The sequence below is a fragment of the Maniola hyperantus genome, chromosome 14 (genome assembly GCF_902806685.2).
Source record: "Maniola hyperantus chromosome 14, iAphHyp1.2, whole genome shotgun sequence".
NCBI classification, from domain to species: Eukaryota; Metazoa; Arthropoda; class Insecta; order Lepidoptera; family Nymphalidae; genus Maniola; species Maniola hyperantus.
Window position 1 is genome coordinate 3,156,897 of NC_048549.1, and position 25,466 is coordinate 3,182,362.

Here is a 25,466-nt window from a genome sequence, read left to right on the forward strand (position 1 = left end):
ATACCATAAAACATATGAGTGTCGTACTACGGGACCTATTTATAGCGATGTACAAAGTGTCCTGTGAACCGTCCACACGAGACTGAATCGACGTAGGCTAGCGAGAGTGGCGTGCAATCGTGCGTATATTTACTACAGAAGGGGAATTGGGGGAGAAACTGGGAGTGCGCCCCCCTACCTCCCCTTCCGACCCGAGTTCCGTCGCGATCGAAGCGCGCCCACATTGAGCGTAGTGGTTGCCGCATTCGGGCGCAGTCCTCTCAAAATAGAAAAATACCGTATAATGGATATAAAAGGAAAGGTAGCGTTAATAACCGGAGCTGCGGCCGGCATCGGGCTTGCCTACAGCGAGGAGTTACTGAAGCAAGGAGCGAAGGTGAGTCGTACCAAGTAAGAGGACACCAATGCTCCATTACTTATCTTAAGTTCAAGGTAAAAGGTTAAAGTGGGTTGGAAGGTAGCCAAATGCAGTGCGTGACTCGTAAATAATTTAGCTACGCATATTATTTGTGGTCAAAGGATGAAAGAAAAGATGTCAAGTGTCTTCTCTTGCGGCAGCTATTATTTGTATTGATTTTTGCGCCGCCTCGGTCGTTGATTCTTTTCATTTATATTTACCTTTTTTTATGAAGCATTGTAATTTATAGCTCTAGTCTGCGCATCATCGGTCCCAAGCTCACTCGGTATTGATAGACCCGCAAAACTTACCTAGTTACATACAATCCTATCCTGTATCTATTCGTTAAAAAATCTAGTTAAGTACTTAAGTGTATTTGAAAAAATGTTCTTTATATTAAAAGTCGTAATTAATTTTACTGTTGTCAATTTAATTAAACATATAGGTAGGTGTAAATAAATCAGCTTGAAGAATTTACAACTTAGATACAGTATAGCTTATTTACCTACTTAAGGGTGCGTTTCCACTGATGTGGAGCTGTGCGGGGTGCAGCGGAGCGGGCTGTGAATTGGCCAATCACAGTGCTCGAAATCTCCACTCCGCATCAGACGGTGTAAGTGGCACAGAGCTGAGCGGGCTTTCAAACAAAATATATAAACACGCGGCCCCAAGCCGAACAGAACGGAGTCGAGCAGGCTCTGGTATGTGCTGTGCTGTGGTGCCGAGCGGAACTGGCACGCAGTGGAGTGGGCGGGACGGTGCGGCGCGGCGGGTAGGGTAGACAAATTTGACTGATCGGTCCGCTCTTCTCCACTCCGCCTAGTTCCGCGTCAATGGAAACGCACCCTTATGTAGTAACTGGAGATTTAATGCTGGAATTAGACGGTTCATTGTTATCATCACCTACTTTCTATTGCCGCATGGATGAAGAAAATTAATACATATTTCAACTAAGTAGGTATTTTATCTTGCAATTTTCGTTGCTAACTAGTTGATACTCGTGACACGTTGCAAATACAATGCAACTCTATATCTATCTAGATCTATGCGTTGAATGATGGCATTATGTCAGAAACTCTCCCGCAATTCCCAACAACAGCTGTATAAAGTTTCAACTCGATCGGAACAACATAATGCATGAACGCATAGATAGGTAACTAACGAACGAACACAACTTTTTTTTAAGATGCGCCATCTTGTTTCGCCCTTATCTTCAATCAAGCTCGGGATAAAGTAGGTACGTTTCTAATGGTGAAAGAATTATTAAAATCGGTTCAGTAGTATCAAAGTTTATCGATTACAAACAAACAAATCTTTCCTCTTTATAATATTAGATAGATTAATAATAATTTTGGTCGCGTAATTTTTAAAATGTATGCCCACCTAGACCTATAGGTACGTATTCAGTATTTATCTAAATGGAAGAATCTATTCGGCCATCAGGAACCATTATTATGAGTAGGATACGTATAGTACCTACGCGGCATAAAATAATGTACTTACATCGACCTTTAGAAGGAGATAGCGGATTTGTAGAGCATTGTTGAGACTTGAGACCGACAAAACGTCATATAATTAGTAAGAGTGACAGAGACAACGCTCTCAATCAATCAATCAATCAGCCTATTTGCGTCCACTGCTGGACATAGGCCTTCCCAAGAGCACGCCACCACACACGATCCTTCGCCTTCCTCATCCACCCACTTCCCGCTATCTTCTTAAGGCCGCGTACCTACTGTAGGTACTCAGTACAAGTAGGTAGGTACACTGCCTGTACAAACATGAAAGTCGGAACTCGCAACTGCCAAGCCAATCTAGTATTGAAGCACTAGAGTGCTTTTAAATTGAACTGTACGCTGTGTACCCACTCTCCTCTCTCTACGCAAAGAGTATGTAGGTATATTAGAGTAGCTAGTACGTATCTACCTGCAATAACCGCTAGTGCTTTACCTATAAAACCAAAACAGCACCCAATAGTAGAAAAATTTCGAAAAAATACGACTGCAGTACGGAACCCTCATTGCGCGAGCCTGACTCGCACTTGGCCGGTTTTTTTCTTTTTAGTGGTTGCGGTAAGGTATTGAAGTCGGTTTTAAATTCTTTGAAAAAAATATTTTTAGTGGCAAAAGTTCAGTGGACGCTCCATGACTCGAATGCTACTATAAATAAAATACGTAACTAAGTGAAAATCGTGAAGGAACTCCAACAAGTGGGCTGTGGGTACATACTCGTGTTTTTATTTCAGGTATCGTTATGCGATATCGATTCTGAAATCGGAGAGCAGGTGGCTGACGAACTCGGCGTGAAGTATGGCCGGAAAAATGTGTTGTTTTGCCAGTGCGACGTCACCGACTACCCTCAATACGAAGGTGAGATATCCGGTTTAGAACCGCAACTGCACCGAATGTGATCGAAAATTGTGACTCGACAGAAAGCGATATGCTTTGACTCATAAATCATTTTTATCAGACCCCTTATGGTAGATACAGTTCAAATAACCATATGAGCTTAATTTGAGGTAGTTATTTCGAAATTACAGACAGACACTACAATTTTATTTATTAGTAAAGTATAGAGTATAATATATCAGTATAGACTATAGAAGTATAGACCAACGCATTTAAACGATGATGTATAGTACGCGACAGGTTGAGATGGCAATTGGGGTATGAGGCGGGGGACGTCCCGCACACCCGCACGTCACCCACGCTCGCCCACACCGGGTTAGCGGCTGTGCGAGGTGTGCGAGGCATTTCCACCCTGATTGCCATCTCGACCTATCGATGTACTCTACATAGTCTACACTAATATTATAAAGAGGAAAACTTTGTTTGTATGTTTGTTTGTTTGTACTGAATAGGCTCAAAAACTACTGAACCGATTTTAAAAATTCTTTCACCATTCGAAAGCTACATTATCCACGAGTAACATAGGCTATATTTTATTTTGGAAAAAAATAGGGTTCCGTAAGATATTTGGGTTTTTCGGACACAAGGTGTAAAAAATCAACCAGAAAAGTTACTTATTTTGCGTACGCTGCCTAAACTATAAAAGATAGAACCATAAAATGTTCTAATTAATTGTAGATCTTATAAATATCTACAAAAAAGTCCGCGACACACTATACCCATCTATGTCGAGTGAGGCACAGCAACCATTTTTTTATTTAAAAATCTTGAATTTTTTTTGGACTACATTTAAACGCGTTTATTTTACTCATGCTATTAATCCTTATCAAAATAAATGATTTCATCACTAAGAACAGTTTATGGAGATAATATTTGGTCTTTGAATGATTAAAATTGGACGTTTGGTTTTGAAGTTATGGCGAAATTAAAATATTACGATTTCTGCTGCACGGCCCGTTGTATATATATTATATATATTATATAAAGAGGTAATGTCGTTAAGTTTGTTTGTAGGGGGTAATCTTTAGAACTACTGAACCGATTTTAAAAATTCTTTCACCAGTAGAAAGCTACATTATTCCTGAGTGACATAGGCTATACGGGATCTTTAAAAACCTAAATCTACGCGGGCGAAGCCGCGGGGATCAGCTAGTATAAAATAAAGTCGCTTCCCGCGTCTGTATGTATGAACGCGTAGATCTTTTAAACTACGCAACGGATTTTAATGCGGTTTTCACCAATAGATAGAGTGATTCAAGAGGAAGGTTTATAGCTATAGTTTAATTCTCAAAAAATTAGAGATCCCCAGAGAAATTGAAGTAATGTGAATTAGGTCGGAAAAAAATCCTCTCATTTGAGAGTTTCCGAGGCAATGACACCTCAATGACACCACATTAGTATCTACGTTGCACCCATGCGAAGCCGGGGCGGGTCGCTAGTACTAAATAAAATTTTGTAATTTTCAGAGGCCTTCGAAATGACAATAAAGGTGTTCAACCGGCTCGACATTGTTATCAACAACGCTGGGGTTATGAATGATAGATTTTGGGAACTAGAAGTCGATGTTAATTTGGTAAGTGGTTATTTTAGGTAAGTCATCATCGTCAACCGATAGACGTCCACTGCTGAACATAGGTCTCTTGTAGGGACTTCCACACGCCAATCTTGCGCCGCCTGAGTCCAGCGGCTCCCTGCGACTCGTCTGATGTCTTCCGTCCACTTAGTGGGGGGTCTTTCAACGCTGCATCTTCCGGTGCGAGGTCGCCATTCCAGCACCTTGAGACCCCATCTATCGGTTTTACGAACTATGTGTCCTGCCCATTGCCACTTCAGCTTCGCAACCCGTTGAGCTATGTCGGTTACTCTTCTCCTACGGATCTTCTCATTTCTGATTTGATCTCGTAGAGAATCTCCAAGCATAGCTCCTTCATCGCCCGCTGAGTGACTCGGAGCTTTCTTATGAGGCCCATAGTTAGTGACCATGTCTCGGATCCATAATATGTCATCACTGGCGCGCACTGTTCGAAGACTTTGGTATTCAAGCACTGAGTAATTTTGGACAAGAAGACATCTCATTAGATTAGGTAGGTACAACACTATAAAACGGCTTCGTGGGAGTGGTACATTACTATACTAATTTAGTAATTAGGTACCTAGATTATGGCACGCGGCAGAAAATAATATACAATACATCGACCTTTAGAATGAGATTTCAGCTTTATAGAGCGTTGTCTCTGTCACTCACATTTATCTATGTGATGTTTTGTCGGTCTCAACGACAAAGACATTGCTCTATAAAACGGCTATCTCTTTCTAAAAGCTTGTGTTTAAGTCGTACCTATAAGTAAGGTGCCTACACTAAATGTGAGGGTTTGCTGCGGCGACTGATTGGTCCGACATGCACGCACACATACGCAATGCCTATGTAAACGACGTTAACCACAAGTATAGTTCACTCGTCTTCGTGAATTGCAAGAACTGTACCATGTTTCAGAATGGAGTAATCCGTGGCACACTGCTCGCCTATCGGTTTATGGGCAAGGACCGCGGCGGCCAGGGCGGCACCATCGTGAACACGGCGTCCACTGCCTTCGCTAGACCGCAGGTGTCCACTCCGATCTACACTGCCACTAATTATGCTGTTGTTGGTCTTACAAGGTCGTATGGGGTGAGTTCCTCCACCTAAATCCGCCCCGGAATAAAACGCTAACCTCCTGGCCCCTTTTAGTTTTTAGGGTTCCGTATCTCCAGACTAATCGCGTACCATACAAAAACAACGTAGTCGAATTGAAAACCTCCTCTTTTTTTGAAGTCGGTTAAAAAAGGAACCCTTATATAGGATCATTTCGTTGCCTGTCTGTCGTAACTGTCGAGGGAATCCCTTTACTACTTTTACCCCGGAAAATCAGAGTTCCCACGAGTTTTTTAAAAACCTAAATCCACGCGGACATCATCAAGATTCTAGTTCCTTTATAATTTTTTCTTCAGGACCAATACCACGTAAACCTCACCGGGGTAAGAAGCATAGCGCTCTGCCCGGGACTCACGGACACTGGCCTCGTGAAGGAGATCCGCAAGCAGCTGATGTCTTCAGACTATGAAGCTGCCTGGCAGAGGGACAACGCCAACTGCAAGCCACAGAGGTAAGTTCTATTGCTGCCGTTTTCAGGGAAAACGCAGCGGATTACGTTTCAGACTTAATTAGCAACTAGGTGACGCCCACGTGGCATTTAGTTTTTAAAAATCCCGTGGGTACTTTTTGGGTGGGTATTTTCCAGGACAAAGATACGTCCCCGGGATGCATGCAAAGTATCTTGATTAATTTTAATCGTTAATCAGATCAACTTTTTGCCAAGATTGATACCTATACGTAAGTACTTATCAGTTTTGTAGTTTGGCAAATGGCAATTAACTTTGATAGATTTAAAAAAAAACCTGCCAAGTGCGAGTCAGGCTCGCGCAACGAGAGTTCCGTACTTCAGTCGTATTTTTTCGATAATTAAAAAACCAAGATGCCTAAAAATAAATAAAAATCCTGTTTTGGAATGCGCAGGTGAAGCCCTTTCATATGATACCCCACTTGATATAGTTATCTTACTTCGAAAATTGAAAATACTAATTATTATTAGTTTAATGATCACAATTAATTTTTTTTTGTGTGATGTACCTAACCACAAATTCACGATTTTCCCCTTCTGTCTGTTAACCTACCTACCTGGCAAAATTTCATGATTCTAGGTCAACGGGAAGTACCCTGTAGGTTTCTTGACAGACAGACAGACAGACAACAAAGTGATCCTATAAGGGTGCCGTTTTTCCTTTTGAGGTACGGAACCCTAAAAATTACTTTCTTACCTTTGTGTACCTAATAAGCCCGCCAATTTGATGATAAATAGAATTCCAATGTTGTTGCAGCGCCGAACACGTGGCCAGGACTCTGGTCGACGTTCTGATGAAGGCTCAAAGCGGCTCCGTCTGGATCGTGGAGAACGGACAACCGCCGAGGGAGTGGCGCGGTTAAGACAACAGTGCAGTTAGGTCGGAAACCAAAGCCGTGTTGAGTCAAATCAAATTTTAGTATTTTCTATGAAGATCATCATCACGATCAACCCATTGCTGGCCAGTGGGCTACCGAGGACAGGTCTTCTCTCAGAATGAGAAGGGCCCATACCATAGTCAGCCCGACTGGCCCAGTATGCATTAGCAGACTCCACACACCTTTGAGAACATTTAGAAGAACTCTCAGGCATGCAGGTTCCTCACGATGTTTTTCTTCTATGAAGATAGGTAGATACAAACAAACACAGGTCACTACGTTGCGTAAGGTTTGTAGTTTCTTATCATCATAGAATATTACGTCTTTCAGATATTGAAAATACTACGATTTGAGTTAAGGAAACACGTTCGTACGACTTTACAGTTTTCGTTACGATTTCGACCTCTTTGTTTTCGGTAAAATTATTGAGTTTTTGAGGGAAAGTATTGAGTACGGCATGTTATTACTTTGTCAGTTATAGCTGTAATTTGTTAATTTTTTTAGCTTTATTATAGCAGAGGTAAGAGGCAGGCCCGGTCGAATTTAAATAACATAATATACTTTTTGTAAAATATTGTAAGGCCAAGTACGGCGCAGTAATTTTATAAGCACGTAACAGAAAAGTTTTGTATCTCCTACATTTCCTTCTATAAGCCGACCGAAATATCTGCGAACCTGGCTTAGTGACGTCATGCAACGCGCTCGCGTTGGCACCGGCACTAGATCTAAGACGAAAACGGGCGAGTTGCGGGAAGCGCATTCCAGCGAGGTTCGTAGATATTTCCGCTAGGTAGTACATAGATTCATTTTTTACGAGTTTTTTATTTTTCACATAAACAAATACTCAAGAAGGTACAATTTAATAGGAATGTTATACGTATAACGTGGCGAAAATATCTGAGAACCTCGCTGGAATGCGCATCCCCTCGCGCTTACCCGTTTTCGCTTATCCAGTATCGGTGCCAACGTGAAGGCGTTGCATGACGTCACTAAGCCAGGTTCGCAGATATTTTCGCCGGCTTATAAAATATCGTTTTTCGCGTAAAAATAACTGCAATTAAAATCAGTGGGCGTAGATTAGATACTCGTAAGTCTCTTGAAAACACATCAATGAAAAAGCTCCTTTAAGGCCACGTAAGCCACTATTAAGGCTCAATAATATTTAAGATAAGTACTTAATGCTTAATTAATAATAACGTTTAGATAAGCTCACTTATTGACGTAGCGGTGCTAGTTCGGTACTGCCGTGTTTTTATATACTTAGTACTTGAGTTACCGCCAAAAACGTAGGAGTTTTCAAAAATTTATGTTTCTGAAAAAAAAATGCTACATAAGGACCAAGGTTTTTAGTTTGGTCCAAACTTTTTTAGAAACAGTTTTCTAAAACGTTTTTTGGCGATAACTGAAAAACTAGGTTCCACTACTACTAACGAGATTGTGTGCAATCGAATTAGCAGAGTACAGAGGCATAGCTTAATTTTTGTCCCTTTCAAACAATATGCCTTCAAATGGCTGCATTTGTACATAGTTTAATTGAACATAACAACAAAATACAAAACAATTGTGACAAAAATATTCAAAATCAAAGTTATGCTTTTGTACACTCTGCACTTTATTCTTTGGCCCCAGAGGCGTCTTTACCTATGGTGCAGGGTGTGCGGCGCACACGGGCGCCTGGTCTAAGGGGGCGCCGAGCGCCCTCTAATGCGACACCTCCAAAGATGCGTCGATGCCGCCGCTCTCAAAGACCCTGCGCTCGTATTATGGCCGACGCCGTCATCATTTAAAAAATTGCACCATTTGCATCCGAATTTCCGTTTGAAAATATAACTGTTAGTATTCCATTTTGACCCTGCTCCTACTAGACTAGAGGGCGCCAGGGTACTGGTTGCACACGGGCACCACAAGGGCTAGAGATAAGCTTACTGATAATAATTTACACACTACTTATACAGTACGCGGCCGAAAGTAATGTACATCGGCCTTTAGAATAGCATTTCGGCTTTGTAGAGTGTTGTCTCTGTCACTCATACTTACATGACGTTTTATCGGTCTCAATGACAGAGACGGTGCTCTACAAATCTGATATCTATTCTAAAGGTCGATGTACATTAGTTTCGGCCGCGTACTGTAAATGGCTTAGTTTGAACTTTGACATGTAATAAGCCATCTATAGCTATATAATAAGCAGTGTGTTTTTCATTACTGAGAGCCGTTAAAAATAAGATATTTTTACATATTAAGTATTTTTCAGGCAAGATGTGGTTGTGTAAATATTTTCTTCTCGTAGTGATAGTTGTAAGAGCGGTATGTATTTATATTTTTAACATGTTTATAAAGTGTAATATAAACTTAGGATCGTAAGTTCGTGTAGGTATTGCACTATACGTGTACCCATTGGGACACTATTTCAGCCTACAAGCAGACTTAAGGCTGCTTATTCACCACAGGGCATTGCGGGGATGCGAAGCGAGGGATGCCTGATAGATATGCCTGTACTATTACTGGCATATTAGGCTAGCTTAATTTTTATAGCTCACTAGCAAAGTGGCATGCGATGAAAAACAATTCGCACGCCGTTGTACATTGATGGTACCTATGCCAGAAATCTTTTCGAAAGTGTTAACAACAACTATACTAAGTTTGAATTCAATCGCATGAACGATACGCGAACCCATAGGTAACCAACGGACCGACAAATATTTTAGTTGTTCTGATGGAAAAGATTTCGATAAATCTTAAATAAGTCTATGTTAAGACTTGCAATTATTATAATGTCAATGTGCAATAACTATCATAAAAGTTACTTACATAATATTAAATGTGTTTGAGATAGCTTGCATATGTAGAATGGCAACGGATTTTTTTCATCCTGATAAATAGTCATTTCAAGGGATTTTAAAGTCTAAATCCTTGCACGCAAAAAAAAGTATGATACTTATAAATTGTACACTTTGTGCTTTTAAATGTTACGAATGTCAGACAATTATGTATGGATTTGTTGTTTGGCTTAAGCTGTTTGTATTAGTGTTTATTGAATATGATAACTCATATAGTATGTAATTTCGTGGTTGCTAAGGATTTATAAGGCGTAAGTTTCATAGAGATCGGCACTTTTTATACCTTCCCTTATATATCTAGATACATAAAATACTAAATACCGTCTAATTTTTGTAGTACTTATAAATTTTTTATATACCCAACTTTTACATTTGTATTCAATGTAATTTTATTTCTAAGGCGCCATATCTCCACGGACGAGTGTGACGAAATTGACACTAACTATCGCCCCGATAGAATAGCTCTGTGGAGATTGGCCCATAGTTTGTATCTAATTTTGTGGGCCCTCATAGGCTCATTTTACATTGAAAGGGTAATGGACGCGATTTCTAAAATATTACATAGCATATTGATAGATTTTTATCTTCACCACGTAAAGCAAAAACTTGCCCAAAAGAAAAATTCGCCGCGGAACGCGCGGGAATTTTCTTTCTAGGTAGAAATTTGTGCTTTACAGTGTGGAGATAGAAGTCAATATGCTATGTAATATTTTAGAAATTCACTTCTATACCCCTCCAATGTAAATTAAGCCTTAGGCGCAAACCTTTGTGCTGTCATATATGACGTGAATAAGCAATGCTGAAATTTTCATTAGCAAGACTGTGGGGAATGTTTCCATATTATAATAATATTTATTGTGTTGATGTATTCAATTAATTATTATTATCCATTGTTTGGTATCAGTGGAGAGATTTTGTATGTTTTATAAACATTTTGTACCTACGTTGATTCCTATCTCGCAAGAGTACGTTTTGTACCAGCTTTAAGTTTTTACTTTGCAATAAAAACTAAGTAAAAAAATAAAAAAGGTGTTTCAATGAAATAGCCGTCTGGAAGATTCGTAGTAAACGTATATTTTAGATTTAATACAATTGCCAGGTACTGTTTTTTTGAGTTCACAGATTTTTTGAAATATATTATCGTATTTGTCAAAGGTTTACTTTAAATATGCACACATTATTTCTAAACACGGAACATTTAGTCAATCGAATTTAAAATGTACATTACAATGTCCACAGTTAACGGTATGAGAAATCAAAGTTCCTTTTTAACAAATACACTAAAATTTGTGTGATCATCGATCAACCACCCACATCGCTGCAGATCAATGTGGAGATAATCGCGCAACCGGCAACAGTAACCCTGGCTTTCAAGTCAACTTTTGAAGCGAACATTCTTAATAGACGTAGAACGTATTGACTTAACTAGCAAAAGTGAACGTCTAGGCGTATTGGACAGAATACATGACTTTATATATAAGCACAACTAGCCGTTAGCCCGATGGGTTTTATCATAGAAAGACTTATTCACTTAAATAAACTTGTTGTAAAAAGAGGTTTTTGATTGTTAATCCCCATCACATCCATCAAACCTCCTTAAGTTCGATTAACATTGGCAGTGAAACTGAGATGAGTGGGGATGAATTTTCAAAAATCTTTTCTTCATGCTCACCTTTATTATTAGGAACAATTGTGCCAAATTTCATGGTCCTAGATCCGTTTATACGCACAACGCCGAAAACGTAAAATAAAAGAGTTAAACGGTACACACAATGCCAAAGCATAATATCAATATACGTCAAATACATGAAAAGCAAAAATTTTAACAAAAAATAATAGGCCAAAGGGTCTTTTAGCTTGTAAAGGTAAAGATTCTCAAAATTTAAAACACCCTTGTTTAAGAAGTCAAGAAGATATATTCTATTTAAGAATTTTTTTAATTTAATTTTATTTCATTTCATTTCATTCTCTACCTGTGCGTAGTGTATTGATTGATCCGTAAGTACCAAGTAATTTTCACTATCGCTAAAACACAAATTATAATTTTGGTATTTTGCGTTGTTGGCGTTGTGCGTCAACCTTTACTAGACCCATCGGATAAGCTGTGTTGTCTGTCTATCAGTTGGTAAATTTTAAGTAGACGTGTAGAAGCCTCGCTTCCGTCGGCTGTTTGTTTAAAAACGAATCTTTCCTTTGTAAATTTTAATGGACCATTTCGTAATCGAAATGAGTTTCATAGGCGATTGTAATCGCGATCGGGTTGCGCGATTACCACCTCTAACCGAAATCCCCATAGCAGCCTCTATCCTATACAAATATTAACAAATCTTCATACTACAATCTGAAACGCTCCGGCTGGCAGAGGACCCACGCGCACGCGCACGCCAGCAGTCCTACTATAGCTTCTCATTCACCTACAGCTAACAATAAAAAACGACAGTCAATGAAATCACAATAAGTCAATTTTTTTTAATTTAATTTCGAGCTGAAACACGTTGAGCAGTTGCACAATACGCAGCGCCCGCACACTACAGACTTACGATTGATACTTCTGATTATTTAATAAAATAAAATAAAATAAATTCAGGAAATAAAACTTTTTTATTACTTACTACATTAAAATATTGCATTTGCGCACTTACCTAAGACTATAAACACATTCAAATTAAAATAAGACTGAATTTTCGCTATTGCCACGTCATTCATAGCTGCATAATTATTATTCAATAGATTTTCAAGATTCTGTAGTACTATGACTTGTGTGGAAATAATTGTTATACACGCGTAAAATTTAACTCCGCACGCACCATTTAACTTTTTGTGTCAAATTTCATGTCATAAGTACGAATATAGTCCTTATTTTAAAGGTGAACCGTACTTTTGACATGACAGTTGACCCAAAGAATTATTTCGTACCGACTATACAAGCAATAAGCACACATTTTGAGAACTCATTAGCCATTTTTACTCTGTGTCAATTGTCATGTCAAAAGTAAGGTTTAGCCTTAGATTAAGGAATAAAATCGTAATTTTTCCATGACAGTTAACAGAAATAATGTCGAGTGAGATCTCAAAATGTATAATTTTCCTTGATTTGTATTTTGTAAAGCTCATTGGCTGTACTTTTCTTTGTTTGAATGCGTAGTACCAATTAAGCACTAAACTATTGTGCGAAAAAAATCTGTAGTGTGTAGGAGGCCTTATATTCGACGTGGAACCGATACCCGCCCGGCAGAAATAAACCAACTCGCTCAATAGTATTTCTATAAGCTCTTTATTCTCTATAATCTAGTAGGACTGCTGTTACCCCGTCCATTGTGTCATTGCTTGCCATCATATAAGCCTACTATGACGACAGATCTCAAGTATTTCTAACACCCAGCCCACAAGAAATCGGTCCTGCAAAAAACGGACCAAATTCGACAAATAATTTTCGGCGATTTAATAAGATGAAACGACAGAAAATCGGCTAAATCACCGACCCTAAAAACGACGATTTACAAATCGAGAACTAAAATCGATCATCAACATTAGAAGCACAATAATAGCAAGCACAATGAATGACACATTGGAAACAACAAAAAGAAAAATATTTTAAAATCTAATTCTTGTTAATTTATCTTAATAGGCACAAATGCACATAATAGGTGTGAGGAAAAACTAGGAAAATATAACATCCGTGTGGATTTAATGAAATTTCATATAAATAAGATTTTTAATTATAAATTCGCAGGGTCTTCCTAATCGTTTTTTAATAAAAGGCAACAATTATAATAATATGATCAACCTTCGACAACCCTTATCACAGAATTTAGCCTACAATAAATTTAATTTAATAATGTTAAAAAATGCCATTAACTTTGCTTACAAAATCAAGTGTGTTTGTCAAAATTTAATCTTCAAAATTCACGCACACACTATCGATTTGTAGAAATATATTGCCGGCTCCAGACAGTCGGCCAACACTCCAACTGTTCGTCCAACCGTCCACGTGTGGAGAGATAGTTCGCACATGTTTGTCACGTTGCTTTACACGATGCTTGGTTGAGATGGATCATTTTACGTCGGTTATAGACTTGTAAAAATTATTTTATTGTAATAATTAATATTAACTGATAAGGTATAGCACAGAGGCACCTATCACTTCAACGCCCCCATAGTGAATGAGGTTGGAACGTATGTGTGTCTCCACACTGTCTGTTTTGATCGCCTCCACACTATCGACGTTTGTTGGTTGTTGGAGTATTGGAGTGTTGGCCAACTGTCTGGAGTCGGCATATCAAGTCAATTCAAATCATGACTTCATAGTAGTTTGTTGAGTAGGAAGTACAATCTTGCAGCAATGATCCAATTTTTTTTGGGGGTTGGATTTTTTTTAGATTAGATTTCTAGGGTTCCGTACCCGAAGGGTGCTAACGGGACACTATTACTATGCTCAGCCGTCCGTCCGTCTGTCAGCGGGCTGTATCTCGTGAACCGTAATAGGCAGAGGTGAAATTTTCATATAAATCTATTGCCGCTATAACAAATAGTATAAATTTCAAAATGGCTTGTACAACGGTACAGAATCCTTCGTATGCAAATGCAACTCGCACTTGGCCGATTTTTTAATTTTTTTTCGTAAGACAATCCTAGATATTTTTGGCAGACTTACTTTTACGGCCGCGCTCTCGAATGGTCATAGAATGTGTCGTTGCACAATCTTGCGACTCTTGTAAGATTTGTGCGATTTTGGGTACTAGAGCATTCATTCCCTACTGAATGAAAAGGGTTTGGCCGTAGTCTACCACGCTGGCACTTGCAAGTAGCCAGTGCTACTTCCACTGCTAAGCAAGGTACAGAGGTACCTTGCCCAGCAGTGCAAATGTTTTGGAAGACCCTTTAGGTGTCAACGATTATTATATTAGATCTATTGTAGCATTGTACGTGTGTACGTGATATCGTCGAGAGGTTGTCGAAGCCCACCTACTTGACACTTATCTTCTGGACGAAGAAAACACATCCGGTTCTGCGGGGAATTTCCATCTATCACCTTCCATATATTGGATACAAACACTATCACACCAAAGCAATGTCCATCACTGAATTCCTTTCCGAGTTGATTCTTCCCATGTTACAGATTTAAACAATTATTAATTACAAACTCCTTATCACTGGCATACACTTATCCTTTGTGATTAGTCTTTGCAATAATAAATTAAGATTCACTTTTCTTCTCTTGTCACTTATCTCCTACTTCGCTGGAAAGAAAACATCTCAATGACTGAGGGGAAAACAACAATCGAATGAACGAACAAAAACATAACGAACATCATAAATGCGAAATTGTGTGTGTCTCTTGCTTATTTAAATGGTTAAATGTAACCAATTTTGAAGAAATTTGGTACAGAGATAGCTTGCAATCCTGGGAAAGGATATAGGCAACTTATTGTCCTGGAGTTTCCCGGGGTTTTAAAAAAACATAAATCCCATGTAGATGAAGTCTCGGGCATCATCTACGTGGTATAGAGATTTCATCCTGGAAAATCTAAATAATCCTGTAGGAAGGGTTCCCATCTCTTTAAAATCCACACAGACATCAGACAGAGTCACGGGCATCATCTAATGTACCCATGTATGATGCAATATATTATATCCATGTGTAACATCCAATATTTGCTTTGGGTCATTGTGAATAAAAAATATGAAATGTTCACCTGCGGCTGCGGCGGGTTGCGACTGCGGCTGCGGCGCGGCGGCGTTGTTGCGGCGCATGTTGTTGTTGTTGGACGCACCGCGCCCGCGCGCGCGCATCGGCCGCCAGCTGGGGAAGTAAGACATACTGCCTTCTGAGTTACGATCACTGCTCCCGCATACTAACATTGTTTAAATACACTGACTGAGACTGAGTAAATAATGTCTTTAATTAACGCCTTCAAAATCCTCTGAAATGACACATGTAGAACGCGACAGGTTGAAATGGCAATCGGGGAGGGAACGCCCCGCACACCCGCACATCTCCTGCGCTAACCCAGTGCGGGCGAGCGCGGGTGACGTGCGGGTATGCGGGACGTCCCCCCGCCTTAGAACCCGACTAAGGCTGTTTTATTTTATTTTAAAATTAGAGAACCCTCTAAATATTGTAATAAGCTAATTAGCTCCCCTGCGAAATCCAGGGCGGGTCGCTTGTGTAATATAAAGCTGCACACTCACGGGTGGTGCGGCATCATGTGCGGGTTGTGGTGCGCGGGCGGGTGGCGCCACGCAGCGCGCGGACGCCACGCGCCGCGCCGCGCCGACGCCACGCCGAACGTCTCCGAGTTCAGCTTGCGCTCCGTTCGCCAGTCCGTCCGTTGGCTGCGGCCCTTTGACCTGCACACAATCATCATGAGCTCACTACAGATCACGGGTCTCCTCTCAGAGTGAGAAGAGTTTTGAGCATAGTCTGCCACGCTGGCCAAGTGCAGATTGGCAGACTTCACACACCTTTGAGAAAATTATAGAGAACTCTCAGGTGTGCAGTTTTCCTTCACCGTTAAAGCAAGTGACATTTAATTACATACTTAAAACGCAATACTGCAACAGGTGGGGTTTGAACCAGTAATCTTTCGGATATCAGTCCAGTCCTTTAACCATAGAACTTTAGACCAAGACCAAGTTGGTTTAGACCATGAACCTATCTGGATTGCCCACTCATACTATCTACTTGAAGCAAAACCTATTTATTGCTATCCCACTTTGACTGCTATCCAAATTTGACAGTCAAAGTGGGATAGCGATAAGTATAGTGCGCGACAAATGGCATTAGGGAAGGAACGCTCCGCACCCCCGTGCTAAACCGGTGTCCCCTCCGCCTCATACCTCGATTGCAATCTCAACCTGTCGCGGACTATAGGTATATATAGACTATAGGTCTTTGCTTCAAGTAGGCATTGGAAGTAAAATCCACTCTACTTCATGTTTTTTATTATTAAAAAAAATGGCGAGCAACCGAGCAGGCGGGTAACCTGATGTTAAGTGATTACCGCCGCCCATGAACATTTGCAGTACCAGAAGAACCACCATGTGTTGGTCCACCCCTTGAATAATACTATGTTGTAATCTAAAGGGACCACCGCTGAAAGGAGTTGATTCTACAGTTAACAATTGCATGCAACGGATGGTCGAAGAGCATCAGACACCCAGGTGGTGAGGGTATAGACCATAGGGGTGCAACTCTAGAACATTAAAAAATCGCAAATTGAAAATCGCTTGTGGTGCCATCTAAGCGCGAGCACGGCTAAACAAATAGAGAACAGTTTACAAAAGACGTCAATAGATGGCGGGCACATTGGTGTAATTTTAATGACATTAATAAATTATAACCAAGTTTTCATGTTTTCGTGTGCTGTAGTAAATATTTATATTTCTGTTAAATTTATCTGACCCTGCTTTAATAACAGGACTCTGTAGTCTGTATTTCCTTTCACCACCTCGATAACTATATTCTAAGGATTGATTTAGTGACTTGATTTATGCCTGAACGATTGACCACGGCTACGGATTACGGACTTGTTTTTGCTTTGTGAAATGATTTTTCTGTGAATATATTTGTGCAGAAAAATGCCACGGAGATCTCGATGTGTGTCTGGATGTGACTAATTCGGTAAGTATAAAATCAGCTTACTCGTAATCTAACTCAAAATTACTTCAATGAGTCAAACTCTATGCACCATTAAGGCACCATTAGCACATTAGGTATTTTATCATGATACTAGGTATATAGTTCCTGCGATTTCGTCCGCTCGAAAAAACTATTTTAGAAATCCCGTGAGAAGTCCAATTTTCCGGGATAAATGTGGCCTACAAGTTACAACCGTCTGATGCAAGCTATCTCTGTACCAAACAGATGATGACCACCACTTTGTCTAGGTGGATTTAGGGTTTTTGGGAATCCCATGGGAACTGTTTGAGTTTTCCGTGACAAAAGAAGCCTATGTCCTTTCCTGGATGCAAGTTATCTCTGTACTAACTTTCATCATAAACGGTTACACAAATTTACTGTAAAAAGCTAGCATACAGACAGGTTGACACACTTTTGCATTTATCATATTGCTATGGATTATTAACTACTAATTCTGTAAATTTTTTATTTTGTAATTAAGTGTACTTACAACATTTGTTTTGAACTTTATTGACTAAGTTATTTTTATATTATAGGTATCAGCTATCAACTAATTAAGTACAATAAGTAAGAATAGACTAATGCATATTTTATGTTATTACTTTTTCAGATGTTTGCATGGCTTTCCAAAACCTGGCTACTCCTCTCCTTGAAACCATTTAAACAATGAAAAGAGATAGTAGGACAACATTTAGAAAACAAGACTGATAATGAAATAATATATAGTAACGAATTATCAAATTTGCAATCACCAGTTTGAAGATCGTTGAAATACACCAGTTGTGGTAGTAATATGAAAGTTATGAAAAGTAAATAACCAAAAATTTTGGATTTGAGCGTTACCTATTTCACAATCTCGTGGGTCTTGAATTTGGGTATGTATTTTATGTACCTAGTTACGAATTTATGAAAATAAAATATTTTACAAACCCTTAAAACCTTTTTATTTCTATAGTGTTTTATAATTTAGTATCTTAAAGAGTCAGTCTTGTAATATATATTTTTAAACATGTTTTAAACAAACGTTAATGGAATTATTGATGTTTTTTTTAAAACATGTTCAAAAATATAAAATATTCTAGTAAAGTACATTTAAATAGCATTTAAATTTTCGCGCTCTCGCACGCCTTGCGCGCTTTTAGTGCCCTCTAGATGTGAGCACACGCGTAACTTTGAAAAAGAAATCTAGAGTCGCACATCTATCTCTAGTATATAGTAGATAATCTATGGTATAGACCCTTTCGAAACGCTACATTCGTCCTCACCTCTCCACAGCCTCGCAAGAGATGTTGTCAAAGAAGCTCTTCTTCTTGTCATATCCCATGAAGCCGTCATCCTCCAGTTCCGCCTCACCCGCGCCCGTCTCGTTGCCCGAGTCGTCCTTCTTGTCCACTTCACCCGGGAAGTTTTCAGTTGTTGGTTCCTGTCGCCCAACAAAATCAAGAATCAGCTTATACCTAATATGTTCTGCTATTATCTAATTATCCAAATATATAAAAGGAAAAGATGACTGACTGACTGATCTATCAACGCACAGCTCAAACTACTGGACGGATAGGGCTGAAATTTGGCATGCAGATAGCTATTATGACGTAGGCATTCGCTAAGAAAGGATTTTTGAAAATTCAAAAAAGTGAAGTTTGAAATTTGTGTAATCCACGCAGACGAAGTCGCGAGCATAAGCTAGTGAATAATAAAATTATTGTAATCAATACAAGTAACGTTGATCCAAGTTAGTAACTGGATGGGTGACCAACTGTGGAGGTCCAAATTTGACCTTTTCGTTTTCTCCGTGCCTCGGATAGCACGTTAATCCGTCTGTCCCGGTTATTATCACTAACATCTGAAAATAACTGTACAACCTAAGAATTGAAATCTTGCTCTCTTAGAGAGTTGTATGCAGGATCTGGGAACCCACTGCGTTATTATCCCAAGAGAAATCCTGCCATTATGTGACTACTGGAAATGAGCCACGACCCTCAGCAATGAGGAATAACGACTACCACTACCCATATTATAAATGCGAAAGTGTTTATTTATTTGTCCTTCAATCACGCCGCAACAGAGCAACGGTTCGGCGTGAATTTTGCATGGTAATAATGACCTGGAGACAAAGGCTACTTTTTATCGCAAAAAATGAAAGAGTTCCCACAGGATTTTAAAATCTAAATCCACGCGGAGGAAAGGCAGAAACATATTTACGTGTCGTGGCGTGTCGTGAGGCTCCAGGACGCGCCACACCACTCCACTATAATGTGTCTCTAGCCATACTAAATGTATGAAACCGACGTGCGACACGCCACGACACGTAAATATGTTTCTGCCTGAAGTCGCGGGCATCAGCTAGTAAAGAATGAAGTTAATCAACATGATATATACCTCAGTTTTAGCAACTTCACCGTCGGATATCTTGGCCTTGGCGAGCTGGGTGCGCAGCTCCTCAAACTCCGTGTTGGCCTGCTCGAAGTCATAGTCATTCTCGAACTTCAGAGTGTTCTTGCTGCGAGGCACGAAGCCGCGTCCGCGCCCGCGCGAGCGGCCCCTCCAGCCTCCGCGATTGTAGTTTTGCACTGTTCAAACATATTTCATTGAAATCTTTCCCTATAGCCGCCATTTACATGGACGTCTCGTCTCGAATATGTGATTATCGTGTGAATATAGAAAACTTGCTTTTTTATAGTAGGGGACCTGCTGACGAGCATTTTGAGAAATTGGCTTGTTGTAAGACTTAGAGCGGACAGTCAGTTGCTCCCTACCTGCCGCGTATACTGGTCCTATCTATCTTATTTATCTTAATTATCTAATTTGTGTTTATAACTTCTGGAAAGAATTTATTAAAGCAGTAACTTATTGGTGAACTTTTGTGTCATTTACCCCGATAGGCTGACAAGAACACGGCGCTACATTTGGTAAGAGATATCCCATAAACAGGTGACGAAATATGATAAATTCATATAAATTTAATGTCCGATATCCCACTGTTGGCAGGGAGATAATGCACTTTGCTAGTGTCAAGTAAAATAGTCTTGAGCCAAGCCTTCGTGTACAATACTTGAAGGCGAGAATCATTTACGTTTGCATTGTTTTACAAAGCTCAATAATCTTTGCATGAGGGTGTATTCTGTATTCACAAACTCATACAAAGCTCAATAATCTTTGCATGAGGGTGTATTCTGTATTGACACACTCATACAAAGTTCAATAATCTTTGCATGAGGGTGTATTCTGTATTCACACACTCATACAAAGTTCAATAACCGTAATTCTATAATATCAGGTGGTCCAAATTTGAATGATTTTTCCGTCATATTGATAAAAAATGTAATGATAATTTAAAATAGTCTAAAAACTAGCAGCGGACGTGGATTTTATAAATTTTGGAAGACTTAATAATTACCAAGAAATAATTTATTTTTGACGTAGGCATCATCCCAATTCGTCAGAGTACCAAAAGTCACAGAGAAGAATAAATAGAATAACTACTGTTTGCTAGTTTAATGCCAGTGGACACTTGGACTAACTCACTAAATACAACTCACTTTCTACACGCTCACCGGGCTGGTGATTATGATGGGGGTGTTGATTCTGGTGGGGATGCTGATTCTGCTGTTGATGTTGGTTCTGGGGGTGTTGATTCTGGTGAGGGTGTTGGTTCTGGTGAGCGTGTTGATTCTGGTGAGGGTGCTGGTTCTGGTGTTGATTCTGATGAGGGTGTTGGTTCTGGTTTTGGTTTTGGTGGGGCTGGGCCGGCATGGAGCCGCTGGTCGCGCGTTGACGGTTGCGAGACGTCGGCCGCGCGCGGTTCTGTGTGCCCGGCGCCTTATTTCCGCTGCCAGTACTGGTGCGACGGCTGTCGCGTTGGCCAGAACCACTTGCACCAGATCCAGCCTGTTTATGGAAATTTAGGTTAACTGACATGGCCATAGGTAGGTCAATAATAATAGGTTATCTACCTAGCCTAGTGGTTAAGACGTCGGCCTCCTATTCCGGGGATCCAGGATTCAACTAATGCAAATTCTACAAAAAATAAAAAGTTAATTTTTAGGGTTCCATAACTCAAAAGGAAAAAGAAACCCCTATAGGATCACTAAGTTGTCTGTCTGGGAGTCTGTCAAGAAACCTACAGGGTACTTCCCCTTGCATCCCAGTGAAGGGCATAAGCTACTTTTTATCCCGGAAAATCAAAGAGTTCCCACAGGACTTTTAAAAACCTAAATCCACGCGGACGAAGTCGCGGGCATCATCTGATAGTCTATTACACCAGATGGGCAGGTCACAACTTAGTTCAGTCAGGCTGAAAGTTAGGCAATTAAAAATAGTTGCGATAGCCTTTTTGACTCTGTAAAGTACTGTAAATGCTAAAAACCAAAAATATGCTAAAAAGTAAAAACAAAAAGTACATTACCTGAGTGCCTTGGTCAGCAGTAGGGCTCTTCCTGTGGCCCACGGCAGCCGGGGTTCCAGAACGAGATGTGCTTTGCTGAGAGCCTCCTCCGATCAAGTCAAGCATTGAACCTATAGGAATAAAATATTTAAATGCTTATCTCTAGTTTAGTATGTGTATTTTTTATTACTTCAAGCTTGGGTTCTGCATATTTTTGATTACAGTGGACCCCCAGTAATCCGACAATCATTTTGCACGGTAGTGTTGGACTATCGAATTTGTCGGATTATAAAGGACTGCCTAAGACGCCCTATGTATTCAAACTTCAAATTCAAACTAAGCAATCAGAATTAAAATAATAGGTACCCTACGCGTCGAGCAAAATAGTGGTGGTGCAAGTTATAACTTGTTATAACTTTACAGGGGGTGCCGGATTACAGGGGATCCACTGTATTATCATTTTACTTATCCCATTTGGAAACATGGCAGTATTGTCTTTGCCAAAAGGAATCACAAGTTTAGGGACTAGTAATTTAGGAAACAGATATCAACAATGGTAAGTTTGAGATAAAAAGGCTGATTGATTGATTGATTGATATTTCACCCACGTAACATTCGGTTAAAGCTGTATTCAAGCGGACCTAATGCCTGAAGTTGGAACATTTGAGTCTGGACTATAGCTTTTATTGACCTAGAATCATGAAATTTGGTAGGTAGGTAGGCACATCTTATAACACAAGTAAATAAATAGATCCGAAAACCATGTACCTATTTGTAGTTAAATCACAGAAAAAAAAAAATGTGTTCATGAACAAATATTAGTATTTTCAATTTTTAAAGTTAGATAACTAAACACAATCACTACCACTACCACTTGGTATAGTTATGTATAGTTAAAACTAAACATAACTATACCAAGTGGGGTATCATATGAAAGGGCTTTACTAATTACTCCTACATTCTAAAACCGATTTTTATGTATTTTTATGCATAATAGTTTTTAATTTTTCGTGCAAAATGTCGAAAAAACACGACTGCAATACGGAACCCTCAGTGCGCGAGTCTGACTCGCACTTTTTTTTTGTGAAATCTTAATTTTAATGAATTTGAAGGATTGAAGGGCCTCAATCACAAAGGACAATGATATAGTATGAATATGAAATGAAATGATCTAAATTCAGTAAGATATAAAATAAAATTACTAAATGGCAAAGGGGCTACAACGACATGTATGTTTTTCAAAGGTGTACTTAACATAGCTGTATGACTGAAACTTCTTCAATGAAGAGTTGTTTAACATAACACAAAGTAATATAAAGCAGTAAATAGTTGTTATTTTCATTTAATATGCTTCATTGTACAACAGGATGCACAAGCAACAGACCAAGGCCTTAATATGCAGATTGCGATTTTATAATTTCACCATTTGTTGTGATTTTCTGCCATAACTTATAATAAATATAAACTGTTAATTTTTTAGTAATACTTTGTTTATCTTTTTTGTAATAAGCAAGAGTTGTCTGTATTATTGACCTGTAATATTGTTTTTTTTTTCTTCAAATAATATCTTATTGTCTCCACTCTCTTAGTAGTGAAATGAAAAAAATATATTTATACATAAAAGTTATATTTCCATACATGTGCATCATGGTAAATATTATGAAAAATATGATAAATGAATAATGAAAAGATGTTTATACATATATGTGTATATTGAATATAACAACAATACGTAAAGCCCAAAGCAAATTAGTATGAATACATGTGCATGATGATAAAAAAATCGCAAGCATGGCATGTGCATAAGCTGTACTCATATTATGTTCAAACAAAAACCTTGGTCTTTCACTTGGTTGGTGTGGTGTACCACTCCAGATCCAATCGGTGCTGTCATAGGTTGGGGCTGAAGGGCCAGGTCCACTGATGTTTGTGGGGATAACTCACTCGTCTTGTTGAGTTGAGGGTGCACACTTCCGGGGAAGCCAGCCATGGGGTGATACTGGGGATATTGAGTTTGCCCCACCACTGGATGGTTGTATTGCCCCGCAAACTGTCCCTGTCCCCCACTGCCGAGCGAGGGTGGTACTGACATCTGCACGATTGCCGGATCATTTGGCAAAGAAGATACATTCTTGAGAATTTGAATATCCTTGATGTCAGAGCCTCGGAATAAGATGTAATCGTACACTTGGCTCTGAGGTGCCACAGGATACTGAGTCTCACGGTCCTCAGTGCCAAAAGATCGCACTGTAACAAAAAAAATTTACTCAATTTTATGTACCAAAAACATACAAGATTTGTTTGTTTGTAATCAATAAAGTCTGTTACTACTGAACCAATTTTAATTCATTCACAATTAGGTATTATTATAGCTACTTTATAGACAAGTAACATAGGTACATCCAATTTCACCCAAGTTGAAGATGAGTTAGAGACAGCATAAGGTGAATAATCTTTAAAAATTTAAGTCCATAAGAATTTTCTTGCCACCTTATTGCGATACAAAACATAACTGCACTGTAGTGTTCAGTGAATTTGTGACAACTAGAAACATGAATATAAATTATAACCCAAAGTCAAAGAACTTTAAGTATGTTGCACTGTGAACATGACTTATTCATGATAAAGGGAATTATTCAATACATTTGGAAAGTTCTATTTGAATATGGGTACGAACAAGTCAGTGATATATTTGACAAATATTTCTAAGTTTATAGTGCAAAATAAACAAAAAATTAATTTAAACAAAACAAAAATATCTTTAGTTGTATAATTATCTATAGGTAGGTATTAAAAACCTAGGGAAGCTGTAAAACAAATCAAAATAAACAAAGAAAATCACTAACAAAAGTTACAAAGTAAGTATAAACTTGAGTAACTTTCTATCGCTCAATGTCCTCATAAAAAATGAATATTGAGCATAAAACTCGACACCTCCAACTGCGACCCCGATGTTTACAAGTACAAATTATTATCAACGTCATCAATGTGAATACCGCGGTCACAAAGGTTGAAACTTAATACAATATGAGGGTAGTTTAAGCAATGAAGTAATTTAAGGCTATAGTTTTGCAAAAATTATCGCTTTAACATTACAGGATGCACATAAACCACGAAAAAACCATTTCAAGGTACTGAAATAAAACTCCTGAATGTTGGGGTTGTGATGTATCAAGAAAGACACTTTCTAAAATTTTCTTGCACCTCCACGTGAAATTTTCAGTTATTATCCCCATAATACAATAGAGTAACGATGAGGAAAGGTGTATTCAACATTGGAAAATAAATCCCAACAAGATAACAGCATCCATTTGTCAACTTACCGCTAGCCAAAGCGATGGTACATTCCTGAGGATCGACGGTGAAGAGTCGGCCTTCGTAACGGATATCTGCTTTCGATATAAGGCTTATCTTGGAGCCCAATTCGGGCATACCAGAACTCATAATGTCACTTTGTAAATTAACCACCGATGACGAAGATTTTTAACGATATTTTTAGCCGTAAACCAACAGTCACCAAATCGCACCGAAAAAATGACTGAAGTGAAGTTGGCAGCAAGCGGAGCGTTTATAAACAGCTGAGAATATAGATAATAAAAATCGATATGATCAAAAATTTTACCGATTTTTATTTTTAATGAAGGCGTTACAGTAGAAATGGGTAACAATCATAGTAGCGAGGATTTTTAGAATGCCATATCACCTAGGTAATGCGTACAAAACATGGTACAAAATGAACACGCGCCATTTTAACTGACA

The 25,466-nt window shown here is 39.0% G+C and overlaps 2 protein-coding genes across 9 annotated transcripts; one reads left to right on the top strand and one right to left on the bottom strand.

The window, feature by feature from the left end:
- Positions 1–158: 158 nt before the first annotated feature.
- Positions 159–9,197, top strand: LOC117988266 (15-hydroxyprostaglandin dehydrogenase [NAD(+)]-like). The gene is made up of 6 exons (XM_034975395.2): positions 159–376; positions 2,643–2,766; positions 4,272–4,378; positions 5,300–5,473; positions 5,794–5,948; positions 6,721–9,197. The coding sequence occupies exons 1-6, from the start codon at positions 284–286 to the stop codon at positions 6,824–6,826; spliced, it is 759 nt and encodes a 252-aa protein (XP_034831286.1). The 5' UTR covers positions 159–283; the 3' UTR covers positions 6,827–9,197.
- Positions 9,198–14,779: 5,582 nt separating this feature from the next.
- LOC117988259 (protein LSM14 homolog B-like) lies at positions 14,780–25,274 on the bottom strand. Of its 8 annotated transcripts, none has more exons than XM_069502932.1 (9): positions 25,031–25,274; positions 23,544–23,954; positions 21,729–21,838; positions 20,878–21,211; positions 19,703–19,893; positions 18,589–18,746; positions 15,874–16,032; positions 15,378–15,502; positions 14,780–14,916 (listed from the first exon to the last, which is right to left on the bottom strand). In XM_069502932.1, exons 1-9 carry the CDS (start codon positions 25,149–25,151, stop codon positions 14,903–14,905), a joined length of 1,623 nt encoding a protein of 540 aa, XP_069359033.1. In that variant the 5' UTR covers positions 25,152–25,274; the 3' UTR covers positions 14,780–14,902. The 8 variants fall into 8 exon arrangements, with proteins under 8 accessions (XP_069359033.1, XP_069359035.1, XP_069359034.1 ...); XM_069502934.1 differs by having other exon boundaries at positions 14,780–14,913; positions 15,378–15,484; positions 20,863–21,211; XM_069502933.1 differs by having other exon boundaries at positions 15,378–15,484; positions 20,863–21,211.
- Positions 25,275–25,466: the final 192 nt, after the last annotated feature.